Source organism: Macadamia integrifolia, chromosome 4 (genome assembly GCF_013358625.1).
Source record: "Macadamia integrifolia cultivar HAES 741 chromosome 4, SCU_Mint_v3, whole genome shotgun sequence".
Taxonomy (NCBI): domain Eukaryota; kingdom Viridiplantae; phylum Streptophyta; class Magnoliopsida; order Proteales; family Proteaceae; genus Macadamia; species Macadamia integrifolia.
The window spans coordinates 4,685,189-4,700,213 of NC_056560.1; the positions used below are offsets into that span (position 1 = coordinate 4,685,189).

Here is a 15,025-nt window from a genome sequence, read left to right on the forward strand (position 1 = left end):
ATTGCAGTACCGGGCGAATTTACGTAATCACCCCTAGGAAATCGTACTACAGGGCGAGTGAAGATTCGAGTAGTTTCCCCTCTAAACCCTAAGCATCGGAAATTTTGGGGATAGCTTCGCTCCCTGCACTCGCTCAAACCCAATCGCCGAATCAACTTACTCGCCAAACTCACTCGCGTGATCTTCCAATCTTTCATGCTAAGGTCTCAACCCGTCAATCTTATTCCTGTTTTTTCAATTCTGATTTTGTTTCTACTTGTTCTTGTATTCATCATGTTTTACAATTCTTTTGAATGATTATATTGTATATAAAAACATTGGGATTCTTGAATTGCTTTATCCCTATCAGCCATGTATCTTTGCAGATTATATCTATGTCTTTGAATTCAATCTTAAACTATCAAAGAACCTCCTGACTGTAATTAGATTATCTCCATCATACTCTCCATGGATTTTTTTTTTTCAACTTAGTTGTCTTTCATTTGTAATTTTCTGACTTAATTTGATATGAGGGCTGGATTGTTTCTATTTTTCAGTTCACTAGTTCAGTGTTTTGACTATTTTCTGTATATCTTTAGTAGTCCTGGAATTAAGGATCAAGAATTCAAAAGTTGGTATATGATCTTCTGAATTTGCACCAGCCTATTAAGCCATGCATTCTAATTTGAGTATCCTAGCCTGAACTGTGATTACATTGATTGTTAACTGCAAAATTAGATCATACATGATGGTTTGTTCCTTAATTGGTTTTGGGGCTGCTACTTTAATGTTCCATCCAATGATTAACTAGCTAATGCACCTAGTTTAATAGCTGGCAGTTCGTGTCATGTGTGTTGTCTATAGTTTGCATGGTGCAAAGAAATTTCTTCCATTTATTTCGTTTTAGAAAAGCTTGCTCATAGGTTAGCTATTCCATGATATGTTCATACTGAAGGATTCAACTATTCTATGATCTTAGTAGCTGAAAATGTAGTTTATCGACAGTTGCTGCTTGGAGAAGCAATTATCTTTTGTCTTATTACTAATTTTTTCTAATAATCAAATGCAAGGTCGTATATGAATTATTGTAACATGCCTTTGAATGCAACAAACTAAAGAAACAGAGTAATTGAGAGAACATATGGCTTGTATAGTAATGCTAGGATTGCAACATGGTATCTGGTTTTTACTTGGAATATCTCCTATGAATGTCTCAGTGATTCCATATTATGCTGTTTATATTATTCCAGAACCCGCAATCCCTATTCGTTTATTCCTTTTTTGAGCTGCCAAAGGTATTTCCAGTAGGTTCAGTTACCATCACTTGACCAAGACCAATTACTGGCAGATATAGTGGTCAGTTGGTTTTGGTTTTTTTTTTTTTTTTTTCATCACTTATTGACAGTATAATGTTTTCATTCTCGCTTCTCGCAAATGTTCTGATGTTTGATTAGGACTGGTATATATTACATGCACCTTCTGTTTGAATTTATTAGTGGCAAAATTGTTTTGTGCTTGTCTCTCTAAATATATGCATGCATCCTTGATATTTACTTGAAATACTTGAATTTGAAGTCATTGTATTTAGGCTTCCATTTTACATATATTTTTGGGGTTGGTTTACTGATTTTAACTAACGGAAAATTTGAATTGTAGTGTTCAACATCCTGACCAGGGGACTCTCTGATTCTTATGCAATCATGGGACTCATCCAAAGCCATTCCTTGCCTCCTATTGCTTTTCCTTTTGCTGTTCCCAGATTATCAGAAAACCTGTGCCCTTCATTTTCTGGTTTGGTAAACTACAATTATCCATGGGCCATGATCTAAGTCCTGAATCCTTTCATTTTCCCTTTCCCTAGAGGGTGTTGTGTGGGTTTGCAAAGGGTTCTATTCATTTATCCTTTTAAAATATGTCATCAACTTCAACTGTGTGATATGTGTTTCTCATTTTCATTATCTTATTATTTATGTATGATTCTTGTTTGAGCAGCCCAGGCAGGTTCTTCAAAAGGTTCCTTATATTTTCCACCAATAGATGGCAAAGATAGTTAATCTGGCTCCTTTTTGTGTGTGTGTTCTCTCTCTCTCTCCCCCTTCTGAAGGGGAATTCTCCCTCTGGCTATGGATCTCAATTATGTAGATCTTGTATGCTAGATGGTTTTCAAGCAAGTGAATTAACCTTCAGTTGATACTCTGTGTGTGTGTGCGTGTGTGTGTTTGTGTGGAGAGAGTAATTTTATTATTTTAAACTAAATAAAATTAAATTTTGTTGCAATATTTTTGTTATCGAAAGCATTATCAATTAAATAGCGTCGCTAACATCAAAAGTGATGGAGTCCCAAATATGCTGGAAAGATTTGGAGGTGGAGGACCATTTTCTGAGATTGCGCTCCATCCATATATGGCTAATTGCTAGCGCCAAAGGCAAGCTTACCCACCACATCACATTGACTTAACAGCAAATGACAAAGCCACCCAGATCCATTCCTTGGTGAAAAGGAAGAATCCTCTGAGACCTTGGCTTTCACTATTGTTGGATGTGATGACCGTGATATAAGCACAACTAACTTTCACTGGTGGTGGATGTGATGACTGTGATCTGCTGGTTGGGGTTGGGTTGATCTGCATCTGGGGATGGGCATGCATTGGTGATGCAATTAGCTAGTTTTAGCCATCTTCTCTAACAACAACAACAAACATAACCTTATCCCAACTAAATGGGGTCGGCTACATGAATCCAATATGAAAAGTGAATAGGGACTAAGAGAAGCAGATAAGGTAGAAATCAAAGATGCATCACATGAACATCCCTTAGATGGGGTCTGCTTCCCGGATCCTTGTCCTCCACAAAACTCTATCCATGGTCATACTAGAATGAAGCCCCACCTTATGCATGTTTTTTCTTACCACTTCATTAATAGTCATTTTAGGCCAACCCCTACCTCTTTTGGCTCCCTCCAAATGAATTTGCTCAATCTTCCTTACTGGAGCATCTATAGGTCTCCATTGCGTATGACCATACCATCTCAACCGGTTCTTGTGGAGTTTGTCCTGGATTGGTGCAACCCCCAACTTGATTCTTATACAATCATTCCTTACTCTATCTCTTCTGGTCTTGCCGCACAGTCCTCTTAGCATTCTCATCTCAGCTACGTTCAGTTTGGTCAAATCACCCTTTTTAATTGCCCAACACCCTGCTCCATATCTCATAGCTGGTCGTACTACTGTCCTATAGAATTTTCCCTTAAGTTTAGTGGGCATTCTTTTGTCACATAGGACTCCTGACGCACCTCTCCATTTCGTCCATTCCACTTTAATTTTGTGGGCAACATCATCCTTTATGTCCCCCTCTTTGTTAAACATCATCCTTTTTTAGCCATCTTCTTCCTTTCTCTATTATTCCCTATGCTTGTAAAGAGAGTTGTTAGTGGTAATGGTTAATGGTAGGTGAAAAAGTGTTTTTAAACACAAGTCCATGATATCCATCCTTTCATATTGACCAATTTGTCCACTTTTTGCATCCACTGCATGTTATATGTGGTGTTTGATTTTCTTGTAGGTGTCCTTGTGCTTTCTATCTTCATATGCTTTACAAGCCTTTTTTAACTTGCTTGTGTAACTTTCTTCTCCACCTCATGTTACATATTTTTCTATCATCCTAGAAATGAAAAATGTTGTAAATTGTGAAGGCAACTGTAGATGATGGCCTCGTAGCTCATGGGATTTCCTAGATGGTCACTCGTGGCAAGGTTTAAGATTTCTCTCTCGCCCCCCCATCTTGCTAATCCAAAAAAGAGAGATCTGGCGAGATCTTGCTGAGGTCGTGTATTTTTTCACAGTCGTCTTGGTGGCCATATGGTCTTTGTATTCCCTGAAACTAGGTATTTCCCCTATTTTAGTACTTCTATACACGATGGGAACATCAATTTCTTAAAAATCAAACTTAAAATGGTAATTTGACTTTGTACCTTATGTAAGTAGTCTCCGACTCTTCGGACCATAGGCTAGTATGCTGTGTTCCACAATCCACATTCCACAATCAACACATGACACACCATAATCATAAAAATTTAAAAGACATTATAAGTAATTACTTAATTGATTAACAGTTAACATTGATGACTGATGAGTCAAATTAACATACATTGAAATTTTGAAATGACATAAGATAAGGTACATAACAACATAAGGTCATTATGCAACATTTATTTAAACTGAAAAAAAAAAAAAAAAAAAAAAAAAAACAGAAAAAATTATTCCCTCCATGAATCCATAGATCAGTGATATGCATCGCATATAAAAAAAACAAATGTAAATCAACAAGTATTGATGATGTTTCCATGAAAAAATGGGTTTGAGAATTTTTTTTTTTTTTAATCTAAAATGGTTCTTGAAAGGAAAAGTTACTCCAAATGTGGATGATGAGGTAATATTCTTTACTCTTTAAGCTTCAACGAATGTAGGAGTGCAGATCCTTTAGCAAAAGCATCAAAATTCTTGCTCCTTAGTGTTTTTTCTTCAAAAAAGTAGAGAGAGGCGAGATCTTGGTGAGATTTGGCAAGATCTGGCAAGACCTCACTGAGATCTGGCAAGTCCTCACTGAGATCTTGTCATTTTTACACCTCGCCTGTGATCTCGTCCAGCTAAATTAAAAAAAACCGAGATCGAACCATGACTCGATGTATTGGGTGGGTTCAACTTTTTCCCATGTCCTATCAGATCTAATGCCCAGGGGAAAAAAAGAAAGAAAACCTGTCTTAGTTCAAACTGAAGCGTTTCGCATATATCCATTTGGTTCTGAATTTATGATGATTGAAATTTTATTGAAAAAATAAAAAAAATTCTTGACAGATGTCTAGCAAGGAACTGCCTAGGCTTTCACCTGGTTATCCACCTGCACACCTAGAACCTGAGGCCACTGTCTAGTTGTACCTTGCCTATACTCTTCACTACTTCATTAGACTTCTGGTTCTCTGGGGTGATGCTGTCACAACACTTCTATAATAGAGTTATGTCTGTCAAGCAAATTAATGACCAGAACCACAAATCTTGTTGGTTTTGTAGATCTTCACTTCGAGTGTTCTAAATGCATAAAGAAGTTGGGTATGGAATAGATATGGACTTCATTGAGTATTGAGATTGGCAGATTTATTTTCAATTGACCAAGAATGCTCATACTAAGATTTAATCGTAGAATGCAAATTTCCTCAAATGATTGTTTTGATATAGCATTTTCCCTTTCACTTTCAGGCATCTTGGTAAAAGTCATTGAACAGAATTTCTCTCATGGCAATAGATCTTGAGCAACCTTCAGGTGAACGAGATACAGACGATGTTAAACCAAATATGGATGGACAGATGGTCCTGATGGATGGGGGAGATGATGTGGATGTGAATTCTCCTGAAATGGAATCTGCTGTTATTAAAGGAGATACAATGTTAGAACCCCGTGTAGGTATGGAATTTGAATCAAATGGCGAAGCGTATTCATTTTATAGAGAATATGCTAGGGTAATAGGGTTTGGCACCTCAATAAAAAACAGCCGTCGTTCAAAGATATCTGGGGAATTCATTGATGCCAAATTTGCATGCTCTAGGTATGGAACAAAGCATGAGTCTAGTAAGGTCATTAATCCACGACCTTGTTTAAAGACCGACTGCAAGGCAAGCATGCATGTGAAGAGAAAACAGGATGGGAAATGGGTTGTCCATGATTTTATAAAGGAACATAATCATGACCTTTTGCCAGCCCAAGCACATTTCTTCCGCAGTCATAGGAGTATAAATATTGATGCTTTATATGCTATCAAACGGAGAAGGAAGCTGTATTCTGAGATATCTAAGCAATCTGGTGGATTACAGAATGTTGGTTATCTAAATAATGAATTCATAAATCAATTCCATGATGGACTACATTTGGATTTAGAGGTGGGAGATGTACAGGCTATGCTTGAGCACTTTATGGATATGCAGGATGAGAACTCCAATTTCTTCTATGCTATGGATTTAAATGAAGAACATCGTCTAAGGACTGTGTTTTGGGTAGATGCCAAAGGTAGACATGATTATATCAATTTTGGTGATGTAGTTTCCTTTGATACTACATATGTCACAAACAAATATAAAATGCCATTGGCTCCTTTTGTTGGAGTTAACCATCACTTTCAATGTGTATTGCTTGGGTGTGCATTGATTGCAGATGACACTGTATCGACTTATGTTTGGTTAATGCGTACATGGCTTAGAGCGATGGGTGGTCGAGCTCCAAGTGTGATAATTACTGACCAAGATAAAGCCTTGAAAGCAGCTATTGCAGAGGTTTTCCCAAGCACACGGCATTGTTTTGGTTTATGGCATATTATCAGGAAGATCCCTGAAAAGCTTGGTAATGTAACCAAACAACGTGAAAATTTTGTAACAAAATTTAATAAATGCATTTTTAAGTCATGGACTGATGAACAGTTTGAAAAGCGGTGGTGGAAAATGGTTGACAGGTTTGAACTTAAAGAGGATGAGTGGATCCAGTCATTATATGAAGATCGTATACAGTGGGTTCCAACTTATATGGGAAATGCATTTTTGGCTGGAATGTGTACAGCTCAACGATCTGAAACTGTAAACTCCTACTTTGACAAGTACATTCACAGGAAGACGACATTGAAAGAGTTTGTGGAACTGTATATATCAATACTAGAAGATAGATACGAAGAGGAAGCAAAAGCAGATTTGGATACATGGCAGAAGTTGCCTGTGCTAAAATCTCCATCACCTTTTGAGAAACAAATGTCAACAGTATACACACATGCAATATTTAAGAAATTCCAAGTTGAGGTTTTGGGTGCAATTGCATGTCATCCCAAGAAAGAAAAAGAAGATGAGTCAACCATTACTTTTAGAGTCCAAGATTTTGAAGACAATCAGGATTTCATTGTGGAATGGAATGAACCGAAGTCAGATATCTCTTGTTTGTGTCGTTCTTTTGAATATAAAGGTTTCCTCTGTAGACATGCTATGATTGTTCTCCAAATATCTGGTGTATCCAGTATCCCGTCTCACTATATACTGAAGCGGTGGACAAAGGATGCGAAAAGCAGGTATACCATGAGACAGGGTTTAGAAGGTGAACAATCAAGGGTGCAGCGTTACAATGATCTATGTCAACGGGCCATTAAGTTGGGTGAAGAAGGGTCATTATCTCAAGAGAGTTATAATATTGCATTTCGTGCATTAGATGAGGCTTTGAAACAGTGTGTGAGTGTGAATAGCTCCATTCATAATGGTTCAGATCCCAGCATGCCTGCAACATATGGTCATCAGGACATTGAAGAAAATGACAGTGACAATAGGCTTTCTATGCTAAGGATGCTTGAGCCTCAAGGAGCTAGGTCAACTAAAAAAAAGAATACAAACAAAAAGAGAAAGGTTTGTTAAATGACAGTTCACTTGTTATGTCCTAATTAAATTGTACTTGCAAACTTCTCACGAATAATATTTAAGCGAAGCCTCTTCTTTATTTTTCAGGTACAGCCAGAGCCAAAAGTAACAAGCGTTCAAAATGTTGGGACACAAAACAATTTGCAACAGATGGTCTGATATATTCTAATTCTGATTGAACCTTCTCAGAATATTTCTGTCTGTTTCCAATTCTGTCACATTTTCAATAACAATATTTCCTAAAGTGGGGTTCACCTTCACATCTTACAGGGTTTGAACTCAAGGGCACCGGCATTAGGTGGTTCTTTTGTTCCTCAACAGAGCATTCAAGGGATGGTATGCCATATCCTATTTCTGATAATAACTACTGTTTTTTTTTTTTTTAATTTATCTAGTCAAAGTATTATTTTTCTTAACTAATGGTTTTGTCCTTGTTGTAGGAACAACTAAACTCAAGAGCACCAGTCTATAATGGTTATGGAACTCAACGTAATGTGCAAAGGATGGTATGATGAAATACATTTATTGCTGTAATATATTCACACCAAATATATTTCATTATTTGATAAAAAACACTATAGTTGCAAGAGGCCCAACATGCTCTGTAGACAAACTGGCTTACAGCTGTTTATACATGGAGTTCGCACATGGTAGCTGAGTTAGTATCAACTGGTTTATGAGTTTATATCCTGAGATCCTCTTTTTTTTGCACAATCATTGAGCTAGGAGCCACTTTTACCTGGAAAAAGGAATTAATTTTACAAGGGTGATGTTATGGGACACCCACTTAGACCTTCTGATTATGCACTAGACATGAAATGCCCCTGTTACCAAGAGGGTGACGGTGAACTGAACTATTGAAGGGTGTGACATGACAGCAAAAAAAAAAAAAAAAAATTCCTATTGAAGGGTGAATGGACATACATGGGAATGTTTGCCTATATATGCCAGGGTATATTGAATTGGGTCAGAAACTTGATGTCTGTGTGACCAGAACTTGACCTGCCTATCCAACATGGAATTGCCACATCATCCTGGAAGTAGGGGCATTTGTTGTCAAGTGTCATTTGGGGGAATCGCCCACCTGTATGCATGTTGAGGGGGTTTCGGGAGAGTTTGCAGCACACTGTTAGATGTTTGGTTAATGTAGACAAGGGCTAGGACATAACTGATCCAAGTGGTCACTTCACAGATGGATGGTCTGAGTTAACCAGACTTCCTTGCGGCAGAAGAGGAATGGTTTTGAAGAAAGGAAAGTGCATACCCAGTGCACAAGGCTCCCACCACTGCGGGGTCTGGGGTGGGTCATAATGTACACAACCTTACCCCCGCTTCGCAAAGAGGCTGTTTCCCGAATCAAATCCGCGACCACTAATGGTTTTGCTAATTTTAAAATGGTGATAACTGTTCAATTGGGCCTTTTATTGTAGGGACGATTGAACTCTGTAGCACCAACCCGTGAAGGTTATTATGGCAATCAACAGAACATGCATGGGCTGGTAAGCCATAACTGATGCAAAAAATATAATGTATTTTGGAGAAATCTGTTCATGTGTCTCTGTAATACAAGTGATTGGAATTATTAAATTGGTAGTTCCATATTTTATGCAGGGACAGTTGAATTCAATAGCACCAACAGGTGATAGTTACTATGGTACTCAACAGAGCATGCAGGGAATGGTACAACCCGCTCCACTATCATATTTGCAGAGAACTTTATTATCTGTTGAGTTGTGATTAGATGATGATATTTAATGAATTGAGGTTTTACAATTCTAGGGACAGCTGGACTTCAGGTCACCAACGATCGACAGTTGTTATTGCATTCAAGAGACTCTGCAGGATATGGTATTCACACATTTTGTAGAGTAAAATACTTTCAGTTGCATGGAATACTTAAAATGTATATCCACAATTTACAGGGAGAATCAAATGTGGGACCTTCACAGTTGCATGGTATGACATCAAGACATCTACATGACAAGCACCTTTCTAACTGAAACTGTAGTGGTCTTATGAAGGTGGTGGTTAATATCATTCCCTAACCATCTTACTACTTTGATAGTCGTAAAATGTAATTTGTGAATAATACACTCGTCTTTTGCAGGTTGGGGCAGATGAATGTTAAAACCGAAATGATGAAAGCAATAGAATTCCTTTTCTTCGTTATGGATGACAAGATTACAATGAGTGCCTCCTTAATGTGTCCCTGGGACTTTCTGCTGATTTGCTTGCAGTTGATATCGAAAGCCGAGCAAATTAGATATTAGATGAGGTCTGATCTCAGTTTGCTTAGGGTATGTGAACATATGTTATGTTGTAGACTTGCATCTCTCAATGTGCATATAGTTGTGTAAATTGACCTAGATTATCCGTGAGTATAAATGCTAACCAATAATGTATGTTTAATGAATATGTATGCATATCCAATTTGTAAAAACTAGTTTGTATCTGTTTTTATTGAACTGCCAATGAGGATTGGTTTCTTGGTTTAACTCAGTAGCTATGTGTGTGTGTGTGTGTGTGTTTTTTTTTTTTGGTTATGTTTCCTTATGGAGACTATTACTGGTTGCTAACTGCCAATCGTATGCCAATGACTGACCAAATGCACTGTGGGATCGAATTGCACTAGCACTGGTTTTGTGCTGTGGCACATGCTCTTACTCTTCGAAACTCTTGATCAAAGGGTTTTAGTTCATTGTATCAATACCGGTATCGTTCGCCTCCAGTACTGATATAAAGCAGATTTAAATTGGATTGTATTGGGTCTGAATTAGCTGATACTGCAAAAAAAAAAAAAAAAAACTGATTCCACTGATCCGATACTGATACTTAAAATCGTGCTCTTTTAGTACTCCTTCGATGCATTTTCCATTTTACTTAACCCCTCCCCCCACCAAAAAATGAAAAGGTTCCTTGTTCCAGGCCAACCTAATGCCTGAAAGGGGTCAAGACTTGAGAGCACTACCTACGGGAGGAAGGCCGACCTGGACTCCAACTGCTCTCAGGGAAGAATTGCTGAGAGCCTGAGACGACTGATGTTGAGGTTAAGAGAGTCAGCTATTGACGGATTTTTTTTCTTCTTTCTATTTGTTTATGGAACAACAATTAATTCACTCTTTGGTTTATGAGTATATTTATTTGGAAAAAAATTGGTTGCTATTCGGATTGTAGCTAAATAATTGCAACCCTTGCTCGTAGCCAAAGAAGTGGACTAATTCACTTTCCCTTGTTCACAAATATCTTCCTAAATTTTAGTATTTTTCAAATTAAATTTTAATATTTCATTTCTTTGGAACCAGTTGGGTACTTGGGTTACAGCTAAATTTCTAGAGGACAAAGACTTGCATAGCAAGTCTAACTACATTGTATTAGTATAGTAATTTATTTTTTTCTCCCTGTATAATAATTTGGGTCTAGAATTGGAACCATTATAACCTTTTGACATGCATAAATTACTAAATATGAAACCGGGACATAGGTGTCTTTTCATAATCTAATTTCACTTTCGTATGTGTCTGGGTGTACACATTATTGTTGGATGACGTTCTTTTTCCCAAATTGTTACCACTAAATATTTATTTGAATGTATACAATAATGTTGGATAGTGTTCCTTTTACCAAAATTTTCTCACTAAATATTTGTCTAGATGTACTCAACATTGTTCGGCAGCATTCTTCTTTCCAAATTGCTATCGCTATATATTTCTTTTTTCCAAACTACTATCACTATGGTTAAGTTTGGTTGTAAAGGAAATAAAAGGCAAGGGAAGTGAATTGTCATACTTAAAAAAGAAATATATGTAATCATTACACATGTGACTTTAGCATTAAGTTCAAATCATTCCATATTTGGTTATAAAATTTCACTTTACTTTGCATCCAAAACCCTTAGTTATAATATGTAAAATAAAAATTACATGTAAAATACATTATTATTAAATTTGGTTAAAAAATTGATCATATGGGGTAATGATTATAAATATTTCTTTTTAAAGTATGGAAATTTTACATTCCTTCCTTCTAAATTCTCATTGCAGCCAAATTAAGCCTATATATTTGGCAGTGAAAAAAAGAAAAGAAAAGAAAAAAATAAAAAAATTTTAAATTTATGGAGAGCGATAGACTACGTAAACCAAAAACCCTCAACAAGCGAAAAACTGAAAATTCGTGAGAGCAAATATAACACAGTCGCACAGATGAAGATAAGGGTATGCAGGCCCGGCAGCTGCAAAGCATGACAAGCTTGGAGAGTCCAGAACCCTTTTCTTCTTCTTTGTCTCCTGCTTCTGCAACTCCCCCGAGTAGCGCAAACCAACAGTGTAGGGAGGTAATGTGGTCTCTTCTCCCCAGCGAAATTGAGGAGAATATCCTCTCAAGACTACCAATGAAGTCCCTGATGCGATTCAGGTGCGTATGCAAGGATTGGTGCAGTTTAGTTACCAAACATCATTTCATTAAAATGCAATTCAATCATTCCACCCAAATCCAAGAAAGCTCCAAAATCATCTTTGCTTATAAAGGAAAAGTCTACTACGTTGATGTCGAGGATTGCGTAAATCAGTGTATTGGAACAAGCCAGCGGATTACCATGCGTAGAGAACTGGTTTTACCATTTAGAAATCATGACGATATGAAGAGAGAATTGGATTTACCTTACTGTTTGAAGGTTTCAGGTTCATGTAATGGGTTACTCTGTTTATCTTGTCTTGATTACTTACGCTTGTTGAACCCAGTTACCAAAGAATACAAGCGGCTCCCTTACCCACGAAAGCCTTATCTTTTATGGGGAACTATTGCTGGATTCGGTTACTGTCCCAGAACTGACGAATACAAGGTGGTGGTGATTATTTATGGCAGGATTGAACAAGATCATCCTGATGCTGTTTATGCTTGTACTCTTCGAACGAATTCTTGTTGGAGATATATTGGGTGCTCTGAGTACAAGGTTAAGTACTATATATGAGCATATTGTTCTGCTCAATGGAGCTCTTCATTGGTTGGCAAGTGGCACACCCGTATATATTTTGTTTGATCTTGAAGATGAGAAGTTCAGAAAATTTTCTGTGCCTAAATGCTTCACCCAAAAAGATAATAATGGTCCCCAACTGGGATTGATGGAATTGGGTGGTTTTCTTTCTCTGTTTCACTTCAAGAATAAAACGAAATTTGACATTTGGGTCATGAAGGATCACTGTGATGAACAATCGTGGACTAAAGTGTTTTCAGTTGCAAATCCAATCTTTTCTGAGATTGGATTGTTTAAGCATATATACATTCTGAAGAAAGATGAAGTTGTATTGTGTGAAACTTGGTATCATGACTTCTTTATACTTGTACAGAAGAAAGAGATTAGCAATCTTCATCTTAGGTTGCCGGACTTTTCTTCTGCAGCAATTTACTTGGAGAGCCTTGTTTCACTCAGGGCTGATGGTGGAATGGATTGTGGCAGCGAATGCGAGAGAAGGGAAATGGAAGGAGGAAGATCAGTAGTGGAGGCGAAAGGCGATTAGCTTATGCAGGTGAACAGAAACTAGAGGTGAAGCCACACCTCTGAATGTGACTTGGTATTAGTTTAGCTGTTTCTTTAGATGTCTGAATTGTGACTTGGTAAATCCACACAATGTATACTCAGAAGCATCAATGTTTGCTTTATGTAGTCCCTCATGCTGTGTTGTGATTTTGGAATCTGTTTATTTCTTTACTAACAGTCCCATCCTCTGTTTCATCGAGCATGCGCCCTTACGTTTATGAATTACTAGTTCCACTGCCTTCGCCACTCTTATCTCCGATTTTTTTTGGAAGAAAGAATCCTTTTGAGCAATACATGTTTGTGTGACACGTACTGTCCTATAGTCCTATGGGTGCAAAGTAGGATCTGAGTTCGTAACCGGAGAATTTTCCATCACCATTAACCGGAGAATTTTCCATCACCATTGTTGTCGAAGTAACGAAACACTTCTAGGAGTTGATCATTTCTTGATCGACCTTTGGGTGTTATTGAAATAGTAGCAACTTCTTGGATTTCAACTTATTTTGAAGACTTATTATTGAAGAAAATGGCAAGATACAAATAGATGAACCTTCCCATTTGGATAGAAATACGAGTCCTAAATAAACTGTCAAAAAGAGGAAATCCTTTGCAACCCGTGAATGGTCGTAAACTGTCAATGGGCGAAACCTAGATCAAAACCATTTTCAACCCTATTGGGAAAGTTTCCAATAGGTTTTATAATTGAGACCGGTTTCCAAGCAATAAGACCCAATATGATAGGAGTGCAGGGTACAACAGTAAGTGAAGAAAAATAATCATCGTTTGAGACAACTGGGTCTTCTGTTCAAAGAAATTAATACCAGTTATATGGATTTTACTCAGTAAGTGTGAATCGAATAAAATCTTCCTTAATGCAGTTCTGAAGAATAGCTGCTGCATAAGTCTGGTCAGAAATGAAAGTCCGGTGGCATGATCAAGGACGCCTAACATAGATGATCCATTGATCATAAAATGGTGCAGCTTCCTTGATCCCTGCAGTCGAGTTGATAAAACAGTAAGTTAAGGAAGCGTGGAACAACTTGCAACTTGTAATTAACTAAGGGGGAAAAGTAAACATCAACAGTTATGATAATCAACATGATTGTAACGGCAACAACAAAGAAGAGAATACATACTTCTTTGAGTCTGGATATTGGCTCAAGGCTTCCTCAAATTTAACCCAAAGTGGGCCTGTCTCCTGAAGATTAACATTCTCTGGCCTTCCAAGATAAGCATGAACAACAAACTGTGGGGTTCTTTCCCTGGTTTGCAGCCACCATAATTGTAAGATTCAGAATCATCTACTCAATACACAAAACATTTCCAATGTTTCATTTTTAATGTTCCAACACAAACCTTCCCTCGTATTGTGATAGCCAATCCATGTAAGCAGCACCAAAGTACATGGATGTAAAGGGATTGAGAAGATCCACATCAGACTTGACTTTGTAAGCCTTGTAACCTATATCCCTTGGAATCAAGTGAAAGACAAAAAGGTTTCAGCTGACAAAGTACAATGCATTACTCCATAAACTCTTGAAAATGCTTTGGTTAAAACTAAATAACATAATTTAGTTCATGTAGAAGTCATGCTTATATGCATATCCCTATTTGTATCATAGAAAAGGTTCCAATATAACATCATGGACATACTTGTATAGCCATTGTGCCTTGGGAAAATCAATTCCCATAATCCCAGGGCAGGACCCCACACCTTTCACAAAGCGCATGCTGCTGACCTCTGCAAGGGCAGCTAGAATTGTCTGTGTAAAGGACAAATTTCAGAGAGAACCAACCGATCTTCAGCAAGAGAACTAACAAGAAATGCAAAGTTCAACAAAAAAGAGTTGAGATAAGAATCTTCCTGTTAAAAAAAAAGAAAAGATAAATCCTTTAGAGAGAGAGAGTAATTTCTACAGAAAAAAGATATGATAGGACAAAAGGGAGCTAACAAGCTCAACCCGAATTTCTGAAGAACACTAGGGATTAGAGAGGGGGGTGGGGGGTGGGGGGTGGGGGGGGGGGGGTGGGGTGGGGGTGGAAGTCAAAATCAATTTCTTTACTCAAGACAGAATCC

At 37.6% G+C, this 15,025-nt stretch overlaps 3 protein-coding genes across 10 annotated transcripts; 2 read left to right on the top strand and 1 right to left on the bottom strand.

Moving 5' to 3' along the window:
* The first annotated feature begins 47 nt into the window (after nt 1–47).
* On the top strand, nt 48–9,910 carry LOC122076441 (protein FAR-RED IMPAIRED RESPONSE 1-like). 8 transcript variants are annotated; one of them, XM_042641740.1, is made up of 11 exons: nt 69–203; nt 5,046–5,084; nt 5,232–7,403; nt 7,503–7,568; nt 7,686–7,751; nt 7,856–7,921; nt 8,846–8,914; nt 9,027–9,095; nt 9,195–9,263; nt 9,338–9,436; nt 9,523–9,910. In XM_042641740.1, exons 3-10 carry the CDS (start codon nt 5,268–5,270, stop codon nt 9,413–9,415), a joined length of 2,619 nt encoding a protein of 872 aa, XP_042497674.1. In that variant the 5' UTR covers nt 69–203; nt 5,046–5,084; nt 5,232–5,267; the 3' UTR covers nt 9,416–9,436; nt 9,523–9,910. The 8 variants fall into 8 exon arrangements, 7 of the variants coding, with proteins under 7 accessions (XP_042497670.1, XP_042497675.1, XP_042497674.1 ...); XM_042641736.1 differs by lacking the exon at nt 5,046–5,084 and having other exon boundaries at nt 48–203; XM_042641741.1 differs by lacking the exon at nt 5,046–5,084 and having other exon boundaries at nt 48–203; nt 9,201–9,263.
* A 1,640-nt stretch (nt 9,911–11,550) lies between these two features.
* LOC122076229 (F-box protein At3g07870-like) lies at nt 11,551–13,100 on the top strand. The gene has a single exon (XM_042641555.1). It carries the CDS (start codon nt 11,629–11,631, stop codon nt 12,379–12,381), a length of 753 nt encoding a protein of 250 aa, XP_042497489.1. The 5' UTR covers nt 11,551–11,628; the 3' UTR covers nt 12,382–13,100.
* Nucleotides 13,101–13,660: 560 nt separating this feature from the next.
* LOC122076191 lies at nt 13,661–14,807 on the bottom strand. The gene is made up of 4 exons (XM_042641511.1): nt 14,602–14,807; nt 14,305–14,418; nt 14,085–14,210; nt 13,661–13,941 (listed from the first exon to the last, which is right to left on the bottom strand). The coding sequence occupies exons 1-4, from the start codon at nt 14,676–14,678 to the stop codon at nt 13,914–13,916; spliced, it is 345 nt and encodes a 114-aa protein (XP_042497445.1). The 5' UTR covers nt 14,679–14,807; the 3' UTR covers nt 13,661–13,913.
* Between the last annotated feature and the right edge of the window lie 218 nt (nt 14,808–15,025).

Excerpts from the sequence above, each read along its gene's own strand:
- LOC122076441 (XM_042641736.1), top strand. The coding sequence starts at position 5,268 with ATGGCAATAGATCTTGAGCAACCTTCAGGTGAACGAGATACAGACGAT. Across the intron at positions 7,752-7,855 it reads AACAGAGCATTCAAGGGATG|GAACAACTAAACTCAAGAGC; the intron begins GTATGCCATATC and ends TCCTTGTTGTAG. Across the intron at positions 8,915-9,026 it reads AACAGAACATGCATGGGCTG|GGACAGTTGAATTCAATAGC; the intron begins GTAAGCCATAAC and ends TATTTTATGCAG.
- LOC122076229 (XM_042641555.1), top strand. The coding sequence starts at position 11,629 with ATGCAGGCCCGGCAGCTGCAAAGCATGACAAGCTTGGAGAGTCCAGAA.
- LOC122076191 (XM_042641511.1), bottom strand. The coding sequence starts at position 14,678 with ATGCGCTTTGTGAAAGGTGTGGGGTCCTGCCCTGGGATTATGGGAATT. Across the intron at positions 14,419-14,601 it reads AAGGCACAATGGCTATACAA|GGATATAGGTTACAAGGCTT; the intron begins GTATGTCCATGA and ends CTTGATTCCAAG. Across the intron at positions 14,211-14,304 it reads CTATCACAATACGAGGGAAG|GGAAAGAACCCCACAGTTTG; the intron begins GTTTGTGTTGGA and ends GCTGCAAACCAG.